The sequence below is a fragment of the Acinonyx jubatus genome, chromosome D2 (genome assembly GCF_027475565.1).
Source record: "Acinonyx jubatus isolate Ajub_Pintada_27869175 chromosome D2, VMU_Ajub_asm_v1.0, whole genome shotgun sequence".
NCBI classification, from domain to species: Eukaryota; Metazoa; Chordata; class Mammalia; order Carnivora; family Felidae; genus Acinonyx; species Acinonyx jubatus.
Window position 1 is genome coordinate 28,043,717 of NC_069393.1, and position 24,210 is coordinate 28,067,926.

The 24,210-nt window shown below is 36.4% G+C and overlaps 1 protein-coding gene across 4 annotated transcripts in view; it reads right to left on the minus strand.

The window, feature by feature from the left end:
- The window catches only part of DNAJC12 (DnaJ heat shock protein family (Hsp40) member C12), a 44,882-nt gene extending 21,130 nt beyond the window's left edge, over window positions 1–23,752 (minus strand). The window contains exons 1-3 of one of the 4 annotated variants that reach the window (XM_053207089.1): window positions 23,514–23,752; window positions 13,034–13,112; window positions 763–902 (exon numbers count right to left, since the gene is read on the minus strand). In XM_053207089.1, the coding sequence (XP_053063064.1) occupies window positions 763–902; window positions 13,034–13,112; window positions 23,514–23,591 (297 nt within the window). In that variant the 5' untranslated portion in view covers window positions 23,592–23,752. The remainder of the gene's footprint in view (window positions 1–762; window positions 903–13,033; window positions 13,113–23,513) is intronic. The other 3 variants (XM_015063334.3, XM_015063333.3, XM_027062105.2) reach the window with 3 other exon arrangements.
- Window positions 23,753–24,210: the final 458 nt, after the last annotated feature.

Consider the following 24,210-nt stretch of genomic DNA (forward strand, 5'->3'; position numbering starts at 1 on the left):
AAGTATATAACATGGTAATTATACTTATTTTTTTATATTTAGGGTTTTTTTTTGAAAGAGAGAATGAGCATGCATGCATATGAGCAGTGAAGGGGCAGAGGGAGAGAGAACGAGAAAGAGAGAGAGAGAATCTTAAGCAGGCTCTACCCTCAATGCAGAGATTGATGCAGGGCTGGATCCCATGACCCTGGGATCATGACCTGACCCAAAATCAAGACTCAGACACTCAACTGATTGAGCCACCCTAGGCCCCTATATTTAGTTTTTTTAATGGCATGAAGAAAGAGAATACAATGGTTTAAGAAGTCTCTCTGAACCTATAACAATAATAAGCTTAAAATAATTTACAGTTTTCTTTAATTAATCAAACTCTGTGTTTTACAGAATTCATAAGCCTTGACAAGAGAACAGGTTGATATGAACTAAAAAGATGGAGGAGATTAATTTGCATTGGTTCAAATTCAGCAGTATTATATGAGCAACTTGAGAAGCACAGTTATCAGAATGTGTAAAACAATAAATGATAATGAGGACTGTATATATTGAATCAAACAGCCAGTGAGCTCTTGCAGTCATGAGCTCTTCTGGCACTGATCCATTGAATTTTCCTTCACAGAAGTTTGTGGACACTGAGTTATATACAGATTCTACCAGCTTCTTGGTCTCCCCCCTTTACTTATTGACTTCTTGAGCTCTTGTGTGGGTCTAATCCATGGGAAGCCTGAGCTTCATAAATTCACATCATCCTGGAGAGAAACTTACTGTTTTCACCGAATCACTCAAAGCTTCCCACTGCTGGAATGGCATTGACATCTGGCTCCTTCGCCAATGGTCATACCGGGCACGACTCTCTGTATTAGTGAGAATTTCCTTTGCCTTCTGCAGTTTCTGAAAAGTCTCCACTGGAAAGCAAATCAAAAGATGAGCACTTCTTTCCTGGAGGAGTTATTTTAAACTCCCAAGCAAACTGATCTCACTGGAGTATGTCTCTGTTTTTTACTCACTGTGTGACCTTGAGCCAGTTCACCTTTTCAAGCTTTAGTTTCCTCTTGTGAAGTGAATCATAAGGACAAGTGAGATCATGTATGTAAAGTGTCTGACTCACAATTTAGCCACTCCTTTTACTGAGCTCCAGTGATGTGCCAGATGCTGTTACAGGTGCTAATGACACAAGTGTGAACAGTATACATGAACTATTTAGTGGGACTGACATTTATAAACATTTTCAAAATTACAATTTTATCTACTAGGAAGAAAACTACCTTTTCTAGTGGTAGTTATGAGGAAGGGCAGTGATCAGGCTAGAGGAACAGTGTAAATGAAGACTCTAAGGCAGGAAAGAGCATGGTGATTTAGAAAAAGTAGAGGATGCCAATGTGGCTGGAGGACACAGGGCTGGAAAGAACAATGAAGAATGGGGCTATGGACTAGACAAGGGCCTGATCATCCAGGACTTTAGAGGCCTAAGGATTCTAGTCTGGCTTTTTGTTGTAAGAGCAATAAGAAGATATTGGGAAGTTTTAAGCACAAGACATAAAATGGTAGGTAGTTGATAAGTGGTAGCTTTGTCAATGATCTATTTGACCAGATGGCATACAATAGAAACCATGCGTGTCCCTTTTGGAAACACTTGCAATGTCTCTTCTGCTCCTCAATGAAGTTAAAACTTTTCCCTCTCTCTCTCTCTCTCTCTCTCTCTCTCTCTCTCTCTCTCTCTCTCTTTTTAGTGGAGCTGGATTATTTCCATTGCAGCACCTTTTTTTTGAGAGAGAGACAGTGTGAGTGGGGGAGGGTCAGAGAAAATAAGAGAGAAAGAATCCCAAGCAGGCTCTGCACTGTTAGTGCAGAGCCAGATGCAGGGCTCGAACTCACAAACCATGAGATCATGACCCAAACTGAAATCAAGAGTAAGATGCCTAACCAACTGAGCCATCTGGGTGTCCCTGAAGTTAAAACTTTCTATAGAACAGTATATAAGATCAATACACAAAAATCAATTGTGCTTCTATACAGTAGCAATGAGCAATCTGAAAAATGAAATTAAGGAATTCCATTTACAATGGCATCCAAAAGAATAAAATACTTAGAAAAAATGGTAACAAAAGAAGTGGAAGATTTATATGTTGAAAACTATAAAATACTGTTGAAAGAAATTAAATATCTAAATAAATAGAAAGACATCAATATTCATGGATCAGAGGACCTAACATTGCTAAGATGGTAATACTCTCCAAACTGCTCTATAGATTTAATACAATCTCTATCAAAATCCCAGCTGCCTCTTTTTGCAAAAATTGACAAGCTCATCCTAACAAATCCATATGTACATGCAAGGGACCCAGAATAACCAAAATAATCTTGAAAAATAAAAATAAAGTTGGAAGAATTCACACTCCCAATTTAAAACTTTTTACACAACTACTCTAATAAAAACAGTGTGGTACTGGCATTAGACTAAACATAAATAAATGGGATATTGAGAGTCCAGAAATAAACCCTCAAATTTACAGTCAATTTGTTTTCTACAAAACTACCAAGATCATTAAATTGGGAAAAAAAATTGTCTTTTCAACAAATGGTGCTGGGACAACTGGATATCCACATATAATAGAATGAAATTGGGTCCCTACCTCACACCATATACAAATACTAACTCAAAATGGATCATAGACTTACATTTGATCTTAGCCAAAATGCCAAGAAGTGATAAAATGGGTCATAGATCTAAATGTACAAGCTAAAACTATAAAACTCTGAGAAAAAATATGGTAGTAAATCCTTGTGACCTTGGATTAGGCAACAGCTCTTTAGACATGATACCAAAAGCACAAGTGCAAACAACAAACAAATGAAACAAAATTGTACTTCATCAAAACTGAAAATTTTGTGCTTCAGAGATCATCAAGGAAGTGAAAAGACAAACCATGGAATGGAAGAAAATATTTTCAAATTAGAGATGTGATGAGGAATGTATATCTAAAATATATAAATTCTTACAACTCAATAAAAAGACTAATAGCCTATTTAAAAATTAGTAAAGGAAATGAATAGACATTTCTCCAAAGAAGATATACAAATGAGCAATAAACACATGAGTAAATGTTCATCATTAGTCATTGGGAAAATACAAATCAAAACCACAGTGAGATAACACTTCATAATCACTAGAATGGCTAAAATAAAAAGATAGATAATAACAAGTGTTGGTGAGGATGTGGAGAAATTTGAAGCCTCATGTATTGCAGGTAGGATTGTAAAACAGTATAACTGTTTTGAAAAACAATTTACCAGGGTCACCTGGACGCCTCAGTCAGTTAAGCGTCCAACTTGTGATTTCGGTTCAGATCATGATCTCAAGGTTTGTAGGTTTGAGACCCATGTCAGGCTCTGTGCTGAGAGTGCAGAGCCTGCTTGGGATTCTCTCTCTCTCTCTTTCTTCCCTTCCCCCATTTGTTCTCTCTTTCTCTCTCTCAAAATAAATAAATAAAACAAAACAAACCAAAACAAAACAAAAAATACCCAACAGTTTACCAGTTCATCAAAATGTTAAACATAGAGTTACCATATGACCCAAAAATTCCAACCCTAAATATACACCCAGGAAAAATGAAAACATACACCCACACAAAAACTTGTATATGAATGTTCATAGTTACACTATTTATACTAACCATAAAGTGGAAACAACTCAAATTTCCATCAGTTAGTAGTTGGATAAACAAATGCATATATATTTTTTTTTATTTTAGAGAGAAAGTGCAAATGGGGGGAGAAGGGCAAAGGGAGAGAGAGAGAGAGAGAGGGAGAGAGTGAGAGAGAGAGAGAGAGAGAGATACGGGGCTCGATTCCATGACACTGGGATCATGACCTGAGCTGAAATCAAGAGTCAGACACTCAACCACTGAGTCACCCAGGTGCCCCTGTGGTATATACATTTAATGAAATTATCACTCAGCCACAAAATAAATTAAGTACTAAAACATGCTACAAAATGGATGAGACTTGAAAACACTATGCTAAATGAAAGGAGTCAGTCACAAAAAGCCACATATTGTATAATACCATTGATATAAAATATCCAGAATGGATGAATATGTAGAGAGAGTAAGTAGATTCATAGTTACCAGGGGCTGGACAGGGGAAAATGGGAAGTAATTACTAATGAGTACAGAGTTTCTTTCTTTTTCACAACAACCTTATGAGGTGGATATTATTATTATTATTATTATTATTCCCATTTTAAAGAATCTAAGGCTGAAGGAGTTGATGTAACTTGCCCAAAGTCCCAAAACATCAAGTGATGGAGCCACAAAATCAAACCCTAACAAGCCAGGTTCCCCAGCTGGTGCTCTCCACTTCCTTCCTGCACTTTCCATTTTACTGCAATGGATGCTACCCTCCAATCTCCACTTTCTTCTGCACCTCCAGGGATAATAAAATGTCATCATTCATCAGTAAGATCCAAGTTGTGCCCTTCAGAAGCTCAAAGTCTAGTAAGGAATCAGACACATGAACAAACCATTTCAAAATCATGTGATAGAAATATACAGGAAAGGGCCTCTCTCTCTCTCTCTAAATAAACTTAAAAAAAAAAGAAATATAGAGACACAATTGATTCTGCTTGGGGGGTCAGAAAATATTTCATTAGTTTTCTGTGCACTTGGAGTCATCCTTGACTTTTATCTTTCTCTCACATCTCACTTCTAATCCCTTAGCAAACCCTAGTGGCTCTACTTTTAAAATATATCCAAGATCTGACCCCTTGCTGCCATTTCCACTATCACTGCTCTGGTTCAAGCCGCCATCTTCTCTTGGTTGGAGTATTATACCAGCTTCTCAACCAATCTCCTTGCCTTTGCCTCAATCTGTTTTCTACACAGCAGTCAGAGAGACCTTTTTAAAAATAAGTAATATAATATCACTCCTCTCCTCAAAATGACTTTTAATAACTTCCCATTTCTCTCAGAGTAAAACTAAAAATTCTTACGAGAAATGGCATGGCTAGTAGGCCTAACATGCTCTGCCTGCCCTCTACCTTCTCTTCCTTCTCTGACCTCATTTTCTTCTGCTTTCCCCATCTCCCTTGATACAGCCAAAGGAGCTTCCCTGATCCTCCTTGAGTATGCCAAGCAGGACTTTGGCACTTACAATCCTTTCCACAAAGAATACTTTTACCCCAGGCACTCATATGGCTTACTTCCTTCAGATGTCATCACAAATGCTGTCTTGTGGAGGTGGTCTTCCCTCACTATGTTATATAAAATGCCTGTACATTAGCCCCACGCTTTTATCTCCCTTGCCCTACTTTACTTTTCTTTATAGTACTTGTCCTGGGCCATTATGTATTTATTTGTTTATGATCTATCCCCTCTACCAGAATACAAACTCTGTGAAAACAGAGACTTTATCTGTTTTGTTCTCTGCTATATCCTTTGCATTGAAACAGCATAGCAGGTGCTCAAAAAGTATTTGTTCAATGAATCAATGAGTGAATGTTTCCTATTTTGAGGTGAATATAATAAAGATGTTATATAGTACTATTTTCTGAGCTCCAACCACCAAAGAAATGACACATATTCTTCAAACACTTTGTGAATTAGGAACATTTTAATAGTATCAGTGGGGAAACTAATTAAATTGCTCTGATAGTGCTTAAAATACCTCATTGGAATTAGTCAAGAGTCTCTCAAACAGGTGTTGAAGCAAATGTACCATCAACACTGATGGTACTGGAAATACTGAAATACTTCTATACCCCAGGTGGTAAAGATTTGGTATTTCCGAGCCCCCATCCTCCAAACACCACCACTTTAAGTGTTCCCCCAACAACCAGACATACTTCCTGCCACAGTAGGGTCCCTCCAAGACCCTACTCCAAAGCTGGACAGCACAGTACCTCACAGGTCATTTGCTACTTAATATCACCACTGGAGGTAGGAGCAACTGGTGGATTAAAGGAAAGACCCTAAAGATGGGGTTATTGAAAATTACAGGGAAATAAACAAACTAATAAAAAGCATCTTGCCATAGCAGCTCACTCCAGTGAGTAATCCTTCCTGCTGCTGACGACAATTTAAATGTCCCACTGTACAAATAAGATGTCACTTTTTACAACAGGAATAAAAAGCTCATTAAATTATCACCACAGATGCATATGCCAGTTACTACCACAGCAGTGGTTGTAAAGATTTATATATTTATCTATGAGTCACCTTTTATTTTTTTTTTATTTTATTTATTTTTTTTTAATTTTTTTTTCAACGTTTATTTATTTTTGGGACAGAGAGAGACAGAGCATGAACGGGGGACGGGCAGAGAGAGAGAGAGGGAGACACAGAATCGGAAACAAGCTCCAGGCTCTGAGCCATCGGCCCAGAGCCCGACGCGGGGCTCGAACTCACGGACCGTGAGATCGTGACCTGGCTGAAGTCGGACGCTTAACCGACTGCGCCACCCAGGCGCCCCTATTTTTTTTAATGTATATTTATTTTTGGGAGAGAGACAGACAGCATGAGTGGGGAAGGGGCAAAGAGAGAGGTAGATACAGAAAATGAAGCAGGCTCCAGGCTCTGAGCTGTCAGCACAGAGCCTGATGCGGGGCTCAAAGCCATGAACTGCAAGGTCATGACCTGAGCTGAAGTCGGATGCTTAACTGACTGAACCACCCAGATGCCCCTATGAGTCACCTTTTCTTTGCACATTACTGTTAACCTGTTTTACAGAGTCTCCAGAATGAAATAAGGCTGCTTGGGATTATTCTGATGTCAATGCCTTGACAACAATTGATAAGCAGAAAGCTAAAGAGACTTTATCTTTCCTGATAGGTGGCCTTTCCTTGTTCCATCCTCTCCACCACATTTAATAAAAATGAGTTTGGGTTTATATTTGCCCTTTAATATGTAGCTAATCAAATGAATCACACAAGATAAACATTTACCAGTTCTGAGAAGAGAGATCTCATTTTATAAGCTTACGTGAGCAAATGACGCTGGGACCTTTGAAAGACATTCTGATTTAACTCCTAGGTCTGTTCTGAAAATACAGAAGTTCTTTTAAATTCATATTTCACAATAGAATTTGTATTATCATAGCCACGTTTTAAATGTAGGCCACTTACAATTACTTGAAAAATAATAACAAAAATATAATATCAGAACATACCTTGAAAAAAATCTGGAGGAAAATACACGACTGTTAATAGTGTTTCTCTGCTAGGGAGAGATAAGAGAGTACTTTCACTTTCAACATTATTTATTACTGTATGTTATTTTTATTCACAGATAAAAAAGCAATAAAGAGTTTTTAAAGTAGGAAAGCATGGAGACATGAGAAGATATCAGTTAGCAAGGACAAGGAGCTCTCCTTCAAATACCCCAATGTTTTTGAAGCCTACAAATCAATAACAAAAATACCATTTCACAGATCTTTAATTCAGTCTGAAATCCCCTTCTTCAAGGTCAGAGAGAAGTTAATAAAGCATTGGCCTGGAACAGTTACTGTCACGTGTACACACAGGACTGTCATGAACACCAGCCAGGAGCTTTTGAGCTCAGTGACACAATGTCTATAGCATAACTGGTCCTGCCTACATCACCCCCACCTGAAGAGGAGAACGGATTTCTCAAAACCTAAAAGCCTTGGATTTAGAATTTAAAAAAAAAAAGAATGAAAAGGAGAAAGATGTAATGTTTACTTACAAAAAAGAAAACTATCTCATTCTATTAAATTTTTATCTTGGAATCCTGCATTAAAAAAAACAACAACAACTAAAGAAAGTCCAGTGAGTCATAATTGCCAACATTCACTGAGCTATTCCTGCATGCTCAGGAATGTTAGTCTCCACATCAGGTGCATGAAGCAATAATGTTATTAGTCTACCCATTTTTCCTATTAGAACACTGTGGCTCAAAGAGATTGTCCAAGTTCAACTAGCTCATAAGTGGGAGCTAGGAGCAATCCAGACAGACAAGATTGTGCTCCATATCTACTACTCCATCATGATAACATATCAGTAGTTAGTAATGGAAATGATTAAGACTACACTTAATGAACCAAAAAGGTATACATACAAGTATAATGTAGTTGCTCTATAAACTTTCACCTTAATGAAATATGTTTCAAAATCTGCCTAATGTATTCTGAATTTCTGTCAAACTAAAATTCAGCACCGGATGAATTTTTGTTTAACATTTTACAATATTTTTATCAGTATTCTTAATCCTTCTTCAAGTGTATAAAGAACCACTTAAATTTTCAGAAGGTCATATTAATCTAAATTGATTAAATGGATGCTTAAACAGACTTGAAAACAATTTCTACCCAAAGATTGAATCATCTATCAACTACAAGCCCGACAGGGGAAGATATTGATGTCTGTGTACCTTTCATTTTAAACAATATTTACAGTTCAGTGTTTCTCTGAACAAGAAGCCTTGAGGTAGCCCGTACGTGAAAATTCCCATCACTATGGTAACCAGAAATGGCAATGATTGCACAGTGATTCATCATGTACCCCAAACAGAAATTGTTTGCCAGGGACAGAGAAACAACTCAAAGCCATGCTTTATTGGAAAAGAACCCAGTTAAAGAATAACCTGGGGTGGTAGTTGTTTTTAAGTTTTTGTCAAATTTTTATACTTTTACATCAGGGCATCTATCTTAATACTAACTCCAGTTCAAAGAGGTAATTAATATGTCTCCTAAAGAAATGTTCATGAAATTTATTCATTCACTCATTCAATAAATGATTTGCACAAAGTAGGTGTCCTCCATGGTAGGTGCTATGCGAGTAATATGCGAGGGGCCTATTACTATGAACAAGATAGCAGGAGGCCTGCCTCACTGAGCTTTCAGCATGACTAATAAGCAAATAGGCAACAAGGAGATTGTGTGATACACGGTTTGCTGCCTGAAGTACAGTGTGCTCTGGGTAACTGGGGCACACATAACTTCCCAGAGGAAATCATGACTAAGCTGAAACCTGACACAAGAGGATGAGCTAACCAATCAAAGCAAGGTGGAGAGGTGTGCAGGCCTCACAGGGAGCCAGACAGAGGAAGAAGCAGGCATAAAGTTCTGAAGAGTGGAAAACAAGGCATATTGAGGAATCAAGGTAGTTCTGTGTGGCTGAAACATGGGATTTTAGGCATGGTAGTAGAGAGAAAATGAAAATGGAGAGATGCAAAGGAGTCAGGAAGCACAACGTGAAGGGGCTTGCACCTAAAGACCCAGCAATTACATAGAATGAACTATTGCTGCAAGTACAGAATGGGCAACTATCACAGACATAATGTAAAGCAAAAGAGTATATACTGTATGACTCCATTTAGATGAAATTCAAAACTAGACAAAACTAGTCAATGAAATAGAGATCCAAAAATGGGACAGGATACTGACTTTGAACAGGATGTAAAAAGGGACTCTTGGGTGCCAGAAATGTTCTACATCCATCTGAGCAGCAGTTAAACTGGTAATATGTAGACAAAAATTTATCAAGTTTGTACTTACAGTTTCTTCACATTGCCTTAAACAAATTGTGCCTCAATAAAAAGGGCAAAAATCATATAACAAAAAATGGGGCACTAGGGTGGCTCAGTTGGTTGAGCACCTGACTCTTGATTTCAGTTCAGGTCATGATCTCAGGGTCGTGGGATGGAGCCCCACATCAGGCTCCATGCTGAATGTGGAGCTTGCTTGGGACTGTCTCTCTCTCCCTCTGCCCTTCTCCCATTCTTGTGTGCTCTCTCTCTCTCAAAATAATAATAATAATAACAATAATAATAATAAAATAATTTTTTCAATTTTTAAAAAGTATAACAAAAATGACTTGATATATTGGAAAATGGCCTATTTATACAAATCAAAAGGATCAATGATTTCTAGAGAAAATTAATAAAGAAACTTAAGATAAAAGAAAATTGGGGCACCTGGGTGGCTAAGGTGGTTAAGCCAGTCGGTTAAGCATCCAACTTCAGCTCAGGTCATGATCTCATGGTCCGTGAGTTCAAGCCCCTGCATCAGGCTCCACACTAGCAGTGCAAGCCTGCTTTGGATTCTCACTCTCTCCTGTCTCTCTCTGCCCCTCCCCTGCTCACACTTTCTCTCTCTCAAAGTAAATAAATAAAAACTTTAAAAAGAGATAAAGGAAAAAATTTTTTAATGAAGAGGAGTTTGGGCTTTATCATTTGTGCAATGTGGATTAAGATAGGTCTTAATCATAATATTTTCCTTATAGAAAAATCATATATATATACATACTACACACAAACCCATAATGTGCACCTATAGTAAACATAATCATCTAATGTAAGACAGTATTACAGTACCTACCCTGAGGATAAAATCAAGGTAGAAATACACAAAGACTTGGGGCGCCTGGGTGGCTCAGTTGGTTGAGCGACCAACTTTGGCTCAGGTCATGATCTCATGGTTTGTGAGTTCGAGCTGACAGCTCAGAGCCTGGACCCTGCTTCTGATTCTGTGTCTCCCTTTCCTTCTGCCCCTCCCCACTCATGCTCTGTCTCTCTCTGTCTCAGAAATAAATAAACATTAAAAAAATTAAAAACAAAAGAAATACACAAAGACTTCAACTACATTGCTGAAGTTTTAAGCTAGGTGTGCATACATAGGTATTTGCTATTGTATTCTTATACCTTTTTTGTACATATTAAATATTTTATTTTTTCCATAATTAAAAAGAAATCCACTCTCTGCAGTGTGAAGCAATGAAAGGAGTGCTGTAGGGATCCAGGCATGAAATGATGGTTACTTGTCTACTCTAGGGGCTGTGAAGATGTAGGAAAAAAGACCTCCAGGAGAGACGTGGAAAGTAAATCACCAGCATTTGGTAACTGAACAGATGTAGACATAAGGGAGAGCAAGGAGACAGGTTTCTGCTTGACCAATTAAATGGATGGGGTTGCCATTTATTAAGATGGGGAAACACAAAGATGAGCAAGATTTGAGACAGGGTGAGAGGAAAACAATGAGTTCAGTTTCTGACAAGGTGACTTTGAAATGTCTCCAAACGAAGATTTCTAAGAACACTCAAAACTAGAGTCCAAAGATCAGAATGAGAACTGAGTTAAGGATAGACTGGAAAGCCATCAGCTTTCAGCTTTCAGCTTTCAGCTAATGACTGAAGCCACAGACTTGGACAAGACTCCAGGGAGAAATTGGGGTGCCTGGGTGGCTCAGTCAGTTAGGCATCTGACTTCAGCTCTGGTTGTGATCTCGCTGGTCACAAGTTCAAGCCCTACTTCAGGCTCTGTGCTAACAGCTCAGAGTGTGGAGCCTACTTCAGATTCTGTCTCCCTCTCTCTCTGCCCCTCCCTTACTTGCTCTCTTTCTCTCTCTTTCTGTCTCCAAAACAAATAAACACATTTTTTTAAAGAAGACTCCAGAGAGAAAGTGGGGAGTTAGCCCAGAAATGAGAGTTTAGGAGGGAAATTTAAGGCAGAAGAGGAGTCACGACAGAGACAGAAAGAGAAACCAAAGGGGTGCCTGGGTGGCTCAGTTGGTTAAGTGTCTGACTTCCACTCAGGTCATGATCTCACCACTCATGAGTTCAAGCCCCGCATCAGGCTCTGTGCTGACAACTCAGAGCCTGGGGCCTGCTTCAGATTCTGTCCCTCTCTCTCTGCCCTGCCCTGCTCACACTCTGCCTTTCTCTCTAAAAAATAAATAAACATTAAAAAGAGATAGAAAGAAAGAAAGAAAGAAAGAAAGAAAGAAAGAAAGAAAAGCCCAAGAAGTTGGAGGAAAAGTATGAGTGTGTATCTTAGTACCTAAAAGAAAGAATGTTTCAAGGAGGCCTGGTCAACAGTGCCAATTTCTGATGCAAACTCAGGGAAGATAAAACCTAAAAAAGTAAATGTTGGATTTGGCAGCCAAGAAGTCTTTGATGACTATTACAAGAGCCATTTCCAAGAAAGGTGAGAGGGAAGTCAGCCTGGGATAAATTGAAAATTGGCAAAGGAAGTAGAGATATAAACTGTGGACTTCTTTTTCAGGAAGTTTGGCTCTAAAAGGAAGGAGAGAGATAAAAGAGGAGCAGGAGGGAGACAGGTTAAAGAAGGATAAATGGTATGTTTGTATTTTTTTTAATATTTATTTATTTATTGGGAAAGCGCAAACAGGGGAGGGGCAGAGAGAGAGGGACAGAGGATCTGAAGCAGGCTCTGCACTGACAGGCTGACTGCAGTGAGCCTGATGCAAGGCTCACACCCACAAACCACGAGATCCTGACCAGAACCGAAACTAAGAGTTGGGTGCTTAACTGAGCCACCCAGGTGCCCCTGTCTGTATTATTATTTTTTTTAATGTTTATTTATTTTTGGCAGAGAGAGAGAGAGAGAGAGACAGAGCATGAGCGGGGGAGGGGCAGAGAGAGAGGGAGACACAGAATTGGAAGCAGGCTCCAGTCTCTGGGCTGTCAGCACAGAGCCCGACATGGGGCTCGAACTCACAGACCGCAAGATCATGACCTGAGCCAAAGTCGGACACTCAACCAACTGAGCCACCCAGGTGCTCCTCCTGTCTGTATTATTTTAAGTTGAGATACACATGAGCAGTTATGTCAAAATTTATGATAAGGGAATTTAAATTATGCTAAAGAAAAAACTCAAAAGTATGAATATATTACCATATATCATATAGAGACATATTCAGTTCCCCCAAAAGAAGAAAATACATCAAGTTCTCATCAAGACAATCACCTAGTTACAAACATACTTAAGTCATGTTAACTCTCAAGAGCTGGTGAAATAAAGCATAAAGTGAACAAATTTTAAACCAGGAAGCAGCATGTTACAGCAGAAAGAAAAATGGATGAGAAATGACTACTATTGGAGAAAGGACCCTACACCATTCCCTCCCCTCCTACCATCAAATAGGGCAAAAAACATTCTTTGGCATTGAATGAAAGAATAAGTTTGAGCATAATATATAAAAGAAAATTAGATAATTATTCAATAGCTTTTTAGATTTAGATATTATTCATTTTTATGGGAAACAGACATTATTAAATATTTACCAGCTTTGGAGTTTTCAGGATGCTTGTCAGGGTGACATTCCAAGGCTCTGGCTTTAAATTCCGCCAGGATTTGTTCAACCTAAAACAAAAACTGATGTTAAAAATAAGGATTCCAAATTAAACGGCATTAAGAAAGAAGTTAGGCATCATTCCTTTTCAAAACAGCCATGATCAACCCAACTTTTATTGTGATCCTTGTATTTGTATTTTGACATTTTACTCTAAGAAATAATGCCTTGATAATGAAATTCAGAAAGCATTCAATAAAAACTTCTTTCCAAATACTGATAACAGTTTAACTTGCTACTGCATTTATTTTTTTTTTAATTTTTTTTTTAACGTTTATTTATTTTTGAGACAGAGAGAGACAGAGCATGAACAGGGGAGGAGCAGAGAGAGAGGGAGACACAGAATCTGAAACAGGCTCCAGGCTCTGAGCTGTCAGCACAGAGCCCGACGTGGGGCTTGAACTCACGGACTGTGAGATCATGACTGGAGCTGAAGTCGACGCTTAACCGACCAAGCCACCCAGGCGCCCCTAACTTGCTACTGCATTTAGATGATAGCCCAAGACACCTGTGAGCTCAATATATTTAAATGTCACGAATGGTCAGATAGGTTTATTCTAAGAATACATAGAAGAGGCGTTCACTCATCTGAGTTCTTCAAAAGATGCTTAGTCATCATTCATTATTCAAGGATGACTGTCTAGTTTATAAATGACCCATTATAAAGTTCTCTCGTTAGGCCTTTTGCCCCTCTCTTTTTTTTATTAAGAATTTCACAATTAAAAGGACATAATTCAAACCTGTTAATTTTGTTACCAATTAACAGTGTAGTTGGAGATTTTGATTGGGAAAAGAGAAACTTCAGCCAAAGTAATATGAAGTTTGAGAGGCATTTTGATTTGATTTGATTTCACTCAGCCATCTAAACCTTATTATCATGCATAATCAATACTTGTCTTTGTTAATTATAATTCCAATGACAGCAGCAGGAGACAACAGTGATTATGTGGCTCCACAATATAATTTGTTTTATTTTGTTTGTTTTATATTGTTTTTTAATTTTTATTTTAAGTAGGCTCCACACCCAACGTGGGGCTCAAACTCATGACCCTGAGATCAAGAGTCACATCCTCTACTGACTGAGCCAGGCTGGTGCCCCTGATTGCTTCATTTTAAAGCCCAGTTCTGCCAGAGACTTTAGGCAAGTTGTATAACTTCCATGTGCCTAGTTTCCTTATCTTTATATTACATGAATGATAGAAATAGAGCATTTAACACAAAGCCTAATTGTAGTAAGAACTCAATAATAATAGCTAAAACTAAATGTCAGTGGTTAAGTAACTTGTCTGAAATCATTTAACTAGTTACTAAAAAAGCCAAATTTTTCGTTAACTAAGAAGTTGGACTTCAAATCCAGTAATCTTTTTTTTTTAATATTCATTTATTTTTGATAGAAAGAGCATGAGCAGGGAAGGGGCAGCGACACAGGGAGACAGAGGATCTGAAGTGAGCTCTGCGCTGACAGCAGCCAGCCCCTGATGCGGGGCTTGAGCACATGAGCTGTGAGATCATGACCTGAGCCAAAGTCGGACACTCAACCAACTGAGCCACCCAGGTGCCTCTCAAATCCAATAATCTTAACCAATGGCAGAATTCTTAGGGATCTATTACCAAGTTGCATATTTACTATCCACTAATTAATGAAAGGAAAGGACCTCTTGTTTGAGAAACAAATTCTCAAGAGGCTCAGCTTAAAATTGTCATAAGACTCATGGTAAAAACATAAATTTATCAGCTCCATGTCATCCTTAATCAATCCTTGGAAAAAATTTTCTTCACTTTTTTAGAGCCATGCTGTAGGGAAGCCTGGCTGGCTCAATTGGAACAGCATGTGACTCTTGATCTCAGGGTTGTGAGCTCAAGCCCCACCTGGGTGTAGAGATTACTAAAAAATAAAATCTTTAAAAAATAATAATAATAAAATATTAAAAATAAAAATAAAATCTTTAAAAAATAATAATAATAAATAATAATAATAATAATCTTTAAAAAAATAATAATACAGCCAGGCTGTACTAGATAAGCATATGCATTAAATGCCCAGACTAATAACTATTCTTTTCTTTGTTAAGCATCTACTGGGAATCCAGTGGAATAACAGGAAGAGATAGACTTCCTTTTCAGAACTGTGATTAATTGTGTTTCCTCTTCCTAGGTGCTCCCTAGGAGTGACCTATAGTGACCATAGAGTAACCTATAGTGACCATAGAGTGACCTATAGTGACCATCAGTCACTATAAACTGCTTATATAACAAAGAAAATGAGACTGAGACTTGTCTTTAAATTTTAAAATACTAAAAATTCTAAAGATTCTAGTAGTAGTAGTAAGCATTTTTAATTAAGCTATTTATGAATTTCATAATCTCTCTTTGAAGATACTTATATCAATACAGAACAAAAAGTAAAAGTTCCTTTACCCCTCAGCCCCCCAGGATAACAGGTTTCACCCTTCAAGATACATTTTTTACACACTTATACACATATTTATGTATATATGTATTGGAGGACTTTAATAAGATAAATGGATAAAATTATACATATCTATCAAAGGTAGGAAATTCGGAGGGTTTTTTTTGTTGTTTTATTTTTTCATTTTTATCCCATTAAGAAACATTCTAGTATAAGTCCATGGAAGCAAATGTACTAAAATGGTTAATTCTCAATAATGCTAATGTATGTGATTGTTAGTTTCTCATTTATATTTTCTTTACTTTGCCAAATTAATATTTAAAAAAATTAAGAATAGTCCATATCTGCCTTTCATTACTTTTTATAGTTTTAGTGTCACAAAATTTATTACAAATCTCCTAGGTAGGCTGGTTCTGGGTAAACTAACTGGTAAAGCAGGTTAGTTTGTCTTGGGAATGTTCCATTTATCTCCTGGCATCCCCACCCCATGTGCTCATGCCAAGTGTAGTCCATGGACAAATGAGGCCCTCCATGTCAAGGTCCACTGAATCCTGTTTTCCTAATCCAATGTTCAATGGTCTGGAAAACTGCCTATTATGCTAGCCAATAAACATACAAACAAATGTTCAACTTTACTCATAACCAAATAGATCAAAACATCTAAGGCATGATAATGACCAGTGTCATTGAGGATACAAAGAAATGAACATTCTCATACTCTCTTGGGGAAGGATGCAAATTTCCTGAAAATAGATATATACAGAGATCTATCTATCTATCTATCTACCTACCTAGATATCAAAGAGTGATAGAATTGAAGATATTTATGTATATGTATATATACATAAAAGTGTATAATTTTTTTTATTCTTTGATATAACAATTCCAATTATAGAAATTTGTCTAAGGAGATAGTCAGAGGTGGGAAAATTATTTACTTACAACAAGGTTCAACGAATAAAATGTTATAAATTTTAAACAAAACCTATGTGTCCAGTAATAAGATATTAAAGTTAACTGAAATATTTCTTAGGCTGAGATATTTTACAGTCATTAAAAAAATCATCTTGTAGGGACACCTGGGTGGCTCAGTTGGTTAAGCATCTGACTCTTTTTTTTTTAATTTTTTTTAACATTTATTTATTTTTTTGAGATAGAGACAGAGCATGAACGGGGAAGGGTCAGAGAGAGAGGGAGACACAGGATCTGAAACAGGCTCCAGGCCCTGAGCTTTCGGCACAGAGCCCGATGCAGGGCTCAAACTCACAGACCATGAGATCATGACCTGAGCCGAAGTCGGATGCTCAACTGACTGAGCCACCCAGGCGCTCCAAGCAGCTGACTCTTGGTCTTAGCTCAGGTCATGATCTCATGGTTGGTGAGATTGGCTCTGGGCTAATGGCTCAGAGCCTGCTTGGGATTCTCTCTGTTCCTCTCTCTCTACCCCTCTCCTGCTCATATTCTCTCTCTCACTCTCCCTCAAAAAATAGATAAATAAACTTTAAAAACTCATCTTGTAGTAGAAGACTTTTAATAATCTGAGAAAAATTATATAATATAGTTCTATGAAGAAATGTAAACTACAAAGCATTATATGAGGCATAAAACCATAATGTTTTACCTTAAAAGGGATTATAATATATATATATACATATATAATAACAATAACAATAGCTAAGATTTATTAAGACTTATTATATGCCAAGCACTGTTCTAAGCACTGTGCATATAGCATCTCATTTAATTCCCACAACTCTGTGAGGTGGGTACTGTTATTATTCCCATTTTACAGATTAAGAAGTCAATACACAGAAAAGTTAAGTGGTTTTCCCAAGGCCATCGGGCTGGTAAGTAGCAGAGCCAGTATTTGAACTCAGGCAGTCTGCCTCCATACAGATATAGACAGGCACATTGTAAATATTAACGCATATATGCATGTATTTACATAACACATAAATATAGCATATGTGTATACACACACATATACTCCCAGATTTTAAGCATCTAAGCTAATATTTTTCTCCATGTTCTCTTCATACCCCACATCTTCTTATTGAAAGTATATTAGTTTTTATGGAGTACCCAGTGGCTCAGTCAGTTGAGCATCCAACTTCAGCTCACAGTTTGTGAGTTCAAGTCCTATACGGGCTCTGCATTGAGAGCTCAGAGCCTGGAGCCTGCTTTGGATTCTGTGTCTCCCTCTCTCTGCCCCTTCTCCATTCACTCTCTCTGTCTCTGTCTCTGTCTCAAAACTAAAGAAACATTAATTTTTTTAAAAAAATATTAGTTTTAGAAATTAAACTTTAAAACTTAAAAACTTATCTTTTCCACAGCCTATTAGCACAATATTTTGATCTGTGTCAGCAAATACTCCAGTGTGCAATAGGCACTAATCTGGTTCCCACTTGGATGAATCTTCTCCAGCTTTCTCTGGCCACACAAATGCCTTCTGTCTCTCCCTCTATGTGTCTAAATTTTGACCTAGTCTGATCATTTCAAGCATCATCTCTTCTCTGAAATCTTTTCAGATAGTCTTCCTGTAATTTCTGTTGCACTTACCAACAATACCGCATAGCACAGTCCTTATTTTTTCTCTATTTCCTTTGTATTAGTTTGGCTCCTCAGCTGGATGCCAAGGTTCTTATACAATTTCTCACCTTTTTGTTTTGTTTTCTTTTACCCCCATCACTTCTAGTACTGGCCCAATGCCAAGTGTTGAATAAATACTTGATTATAGACTAACAGATGTTCTTTAACACCATTATAGCATAAGAGAAGCTTTCTGAAAATTATGATTTATTCATTAAAAGAATGAACTGATTCTAGTGATGGAAATTCATATGCTATAGAAAAGAGAAGACTCATATTAATAAGTGGGTGAATTAGTATCCATCATTTCAGTTCACTTAGTGTGAAACTGGATTTTTCCCTTATATAAAACTCCAAACGTTAGCAATATTCCCAAAATAAATTCAGTGAGATCATCCTACATCATTGTAATCAAATGATAATCAAAACATAAGCTATAGAAATAATATGAGCCACAAAATATATAATGGTAGTATTGTGTTATAACCCATAAAATACAGTAACTATTAATACATAGTGACAAAAGTAGTTGAATAAATAAATAAATGTGGGATAAAGGATATATTTTCTCTACAGAAGAATTCCAAGTAATAAATGTAAAGTGAATAAAGAAAATAGAAAGTTACCATTTGGCAAATACCATCGTAGTAACTGTTACAGGCAAGATACACCAAAAGATGCTAAAATCAGCCAGTGAAAGTCTGAAGTGGAACACTATAGCCTCAAAGAATCTTCACCAAAAATATTTTTTAATTACCAAAGGGAAAATAGTAACCCTACAGTGGAAAAACCTGGCAGAAGAAACCTGAAAAACACAACCTTAACTATGTGTTTAGATCATTAGGACATATTGACATCCCGTACCCAGATATGACACACTGAAAAAGGTACAATATCACTTCAGCAGTATTCTTTCCAAAAACACATAACCTCAGCCTAATCAGGAGAAAACCTGAGACAAACCAAAACGGAGGGACATTCTACAAAATAACTGACCATTACTTTTCAAAGTGTCCAAGTCATGAAAAAAAAAAAAGGAAGGTATGAGAAATTGTCATTGTGAAGGAAACTCAGGGAACAAGACCCCTAAGTGTAATAATGGATTCTAGATTGGATCTTGAAAGAGAAAAAAGACATTAGTAGAAACACTGATGAAATTAGAATGAGACCTATCCTTTAGATCAGAGGTTGAATAACTCTAGCCCAAAGGACATATCTGGCTTGCCACCTGTTTGTTTTGTTTTTGTTTTTTTTTTTAAATAAAATTGTATGGGAAGACAGCCTTCGTCATTCATTTACATATTATCTATGGCTACTTTCTTGCAATGGCAGAATTGAATAGTTGTGCTAGAGTCCTGCAAACTCTAAAATGTTTGCTGTCTCAGGGTCAGCACCTAGGAGAAACAAGCAGGATGCCTAGGTTTAAGGAGGTAGCCTTACTCTCATAGACTTTTGCACTTGCACAATCCTGAGAGTTAGTGCCTCCTTAAATTTTGTATCCCAAGTGCTCTGCTTGCCTCACCCTAGTCGTGGCTTGGTCTATCTGGCCCCTTACAAAAAAAAAAAAAAAAAAAAAAAAAAAAGCTTGCTGGCCCCTGGTTGAGTTAATACTATTGTGCCAATGCTAATTTTCTGATTTGTATAATTTTACTATGCGTGATAATTGTAAATACAATGTTAACATTAAGGGGAGCGGGATGAAGTGTATACATGAACTCTGTGTTATTTTTGCAATTTTTCTTTAAGTCAAAAATTATTCAAACAGGTAGAGCACAGAGGAGTTTTAGAGCAGTGAAACTACTCTGTATGATAAATGTCATTATACATTTGTCCAAACCTATAAAATGTACAAACCCAAGAGTGAACCATAATGCAAACTATGGACTTCGGGTGATTATATCAGTGTAGGTTCACCAGTTGTAGCACGTGTACCATCCTAGTGGAGATGTTGATAACAGGGAGGCTAGGCATTAGTGAAGGGAAGGAAGTATATGGAAAAGCTCTATACCTTCCACTCAATTTTGCTATGTATCTAAAACTGCTTTTAAAAAGTCTGTTAAGAGGCACCTCGGTGGCTCAGTTGGGTGAGTGTCCAACTTCAGACCATGATCTACTGTTCCTGAGTTCCAGCCCCACATCAGGCTCACTGCTATTAGGGCAGGGCCTGCCTCAGATCCTCTATCCCCGCCGCCCCCCCCCAACCCTTTAGACAGAATTGTCTAAATTTACAAAGTTCCAAGTGTCCAGTATTATTGTGTGGCCAAAACAACACCACAACTTATTATGTGCCAGGCACTAGTCTAAGTCTTTATTTAGCATGTCTCATTTAATCCCCACAACACCTTTATGAGGTGGGTACTATAATTATTACCCCCATTTGCAGATTAGGAAACAAAGGCATAGAAAAAAATTAAGTCATTTCCCCAAGGTCACACAGCTCGTAAATGGTAAGATTTAAACCCAGGTGGTCTGAAGTCAATAAGGAAGAGAACTAGAAACAAAAAATAGATGTCTCCATTTATCAAGTTTATGCTCAATTTTCAAGACTGTGAAATCTTAAAATCACGATGCCTTCTTATCATTACTACTGAAATGGTGACCAAATACCAAAAAATCAAATAAAATATACATCAAGGAGATATCTTATTTGATATACATCCTAGTTTGTGGTGTATGCATTCATAAAGACTTTAGAAGATTTCATAACATGTGTCTTTTGTGTAAAATCTGATGCAGGGCGAAAAAAGCTGATTAACTTGGAATCAATCTGCAATACGTGTTTTTGAAATGAGGGTATGTTGTTTTCTACTCAACAGAGCAGAAATCCTCCCATGGTTTATATATGTCATTTCATTAATTTTCAACACAAGCTTTAAATTGTAAGAACTATATATTGAGGGTCTCAGTTTATTAAGCAGCTGTCTCTCAATTTTGGCTCAAATCATGGTCTTGCGGTTTGTGAGATCAAGCCCCGGGTCAGGCTGTATGCTGACAGTGAAGAGCCTGCTTGAGATTCTCTCCTTCCCTCTCTGCCCTACCCTGCTCTCTCTCTCTCTCTCTCAAAATAAATAAATAAACTTTTAAAAAAATAAACAAACAAATAAATAAATAAATTGTAACAACTATATACTAAAGCAAAAGAATTTTGTGTGTGGCTCAACTCAGTTGTTATAAATAGAATCAACATATTAAGTCGCTTTGAAATTATAACTGCTAAATTGCTTCTTTTTTTTTTTTAAGTAGGGCCCATGCCCAATGTAGAGCTTGAACTCATGACCCTGAGACCAAGAGTCTTCTATTCTACCAACTAAGACAGCTAGGTGCTCCTAAATGCTTTTGAGTATGAACATTTCTGGTCAATTTTTTAAAGCATCAAATCAAGGAATATTTGAAGCAAAAGAAATCCATCCAATACAAATCAATAAAGGAAATGTCACACTAAATACTTAAAAAAATGTAATTGAAATATTTTTAAATGGGAAAGATATATATGAAAAGAGGGAAAGGATACATATAAAAAGAATTGACAAAATTGTGACAGATCATTTCATTTTAAATAAATGATTGTAATTTAAACATCTATGGCAGGGACAGAATCAGTAATGAAAGAATTGCAAGACAATGCTTTTATTCTCCTTTTCATACATGCCACAGTACATACAGAGAAGTATGACTACAACTGGTAACAAAAGGGCTGACTATAACGAAAGGACACTGTTGTAAACATTATAAATAATACGAACTTTTTTTTTAAGTCTTTTCAAAACCAATGCTCTTTCTCCTTCAAAGAATGAGGAAACAATCACATAACTATAAAAGAGTGACTAATCGGGTCTAGATATTTATTATGGGAATAGAACAACCTTTACCTTATAACTTAGCATGACAACATTTTTGTAAAATCTAAATTGTGAAGCTTATCAAGTTAAGTGATGTTCCTTTGATTTTAAAAATCTCCTTCAAAAATTATTTGGCAATAGCATAATTCATAATAAAGATAGTAAAAATGGTAATAAGCTTTCTTAATTGCTGTAAGTAAATCACCACCAAATAAACAAGAATAACATATTATCCTAAAGGGAAATATGCAACTAAAAGAGTGTTATAATCTGGGGTGTGGTGTGTGTGTGTGTGTGTGTGTGTGTGTGTGTGTGTTTAACTATAAGATACTTAAGATGTCTTCCTCAGTGTGATGAAGATAGAGATTTTAATCCTTTGTGTCCAAGGTCACATTCTATTTTCCAAACAAAATTAAGCACATATTATTACTAAACTCCAGCCTTATGAAACAAAGATAAATAGAAAAATATTTTGCTTGAAAATATTAATATTAATAGCTATGTTTTAGTAATAAAACATTTTAGTAACTATTATATAAAATATAAGATAATATATTCAATAATATAATTGAAATATACTTCATATTCATCTCAATAGTATTTAAAACATTGGAAAACTAGGAATCAATGAAATACTTAACAATAAGAAAATAATCAATTGTGATACAACAATAAAATGAAATATGCAACATTAAAATACATATGAAGAGTGTTTAATGGCATGGACAAATCCTTGTTATAATGTTAGCGGGTAAAAAGCAGGAATCAACAAGTAAATATATAATATCTTCCCAAACATATTTCTAAATATATATATATATATATATATATATATATGAAAAAGACTGAAGTTTAATATACCAAACATTAATAGTATTATCCTTGGGAGATAATTATATCTTGGGAGATAGAATTATAAATGAGTTTTCCATAATTTTTTTAATATATGAAATTTAGAGTTTTCCATAATTTTCAAAACTTTTACAACCTTCATCATTGTCTATGTGGCCCTTTAAAAACATTATTTCATTGTAGATCAAGTGAACAACTATAGAGTTTTCACATGTTTGGTTTCAGAAGCCACCCTTTTAAGTAATTTTTAAGTTAAGATGTTAACATAAAAGGATATTTTTTGGTCTATATAATTTAACTGCTCATATAAGAGTACATATTTTAATAAAATATTTTAAAATCACTAATTACTAGAAAATTACATTTCATCTCAATTATAGTATAAATTACCATAGTAAAGATATAGCTTATGTGTTCTGTAAAACACTGCCAACAGCATTACAATAAAGTTTCAAATATATATTTTTAGTATATTTGAAATAGAGTCTATGGCCATGTGCCCAAATACACATATTCAATCAGAACCATCTGTAAAATCACAAAAGGACACTACTCCAGTAAAGATCTAGGATTTAAATCCTTAACTTTCTCTAAGCCAAACATACTTTAAAGTAATGTAAGATTAGGTTTTTAGACAATGTGACTAAAAGTTCAAAGTTAAAACCTTAAATAAAAACTTGAAAACCTGTTGTGAAAAAGAACAGCATTATCCACTGTCTTACCGAAGACAGTTCATCACATCCCAGTAACATGTAGTAATCTTCAGTATCTTCTGACCTGTAATTTAGTATTGCATCCATTTCAATTACTAAATCAGCTTTTCTTCCCTGTGAAGCAAGAGACAGAATAAGCTGTGCATTAACAGGAAGAGCCTTTTTAAGTCTGGTTTTCAGCAGCACGTTCCAAACAGCAATAACCAGATTTAAGGCTGGCCACAGTCCATATAACAGATGTCATCCTAGACCTTTGTAAACTCTACCTTTCATTGGCTGTTGGCAGAAGAGAAAAGAATAAGTCATGTGCCTAACTGTTGCAGTGCTGCCTGGGATCTGTAGTTTCAGTTTATGTAAGTAATGCACAGGAACCATTCCCTTCATAGGTTGGCAAAAACTGTTCATTTTTACGTACTCCCCAAATTAGCCATTTCTCCATCGCCTGTATATTTTTACCTTTTTCTTTTTTTTTTTAAGAAATAGAAGAAACTTTGAAGCAATGTAATAAAAATCTTAGAATGTGTTAAATCTGAGTAGTGGGCATTTTTCTGAGTGCTTAGAATACTTCATAATTTTTCAAACAGTCTAAGAGTAGAAGGAAATAGACTAGGAGAGCACATTTTCAATCATTTGATAATTTACTCATTAAGCAAGTATTTATTGAGAATCTATTTTATGTCCAGCACAGTTGTAGGAAATGGTGTGG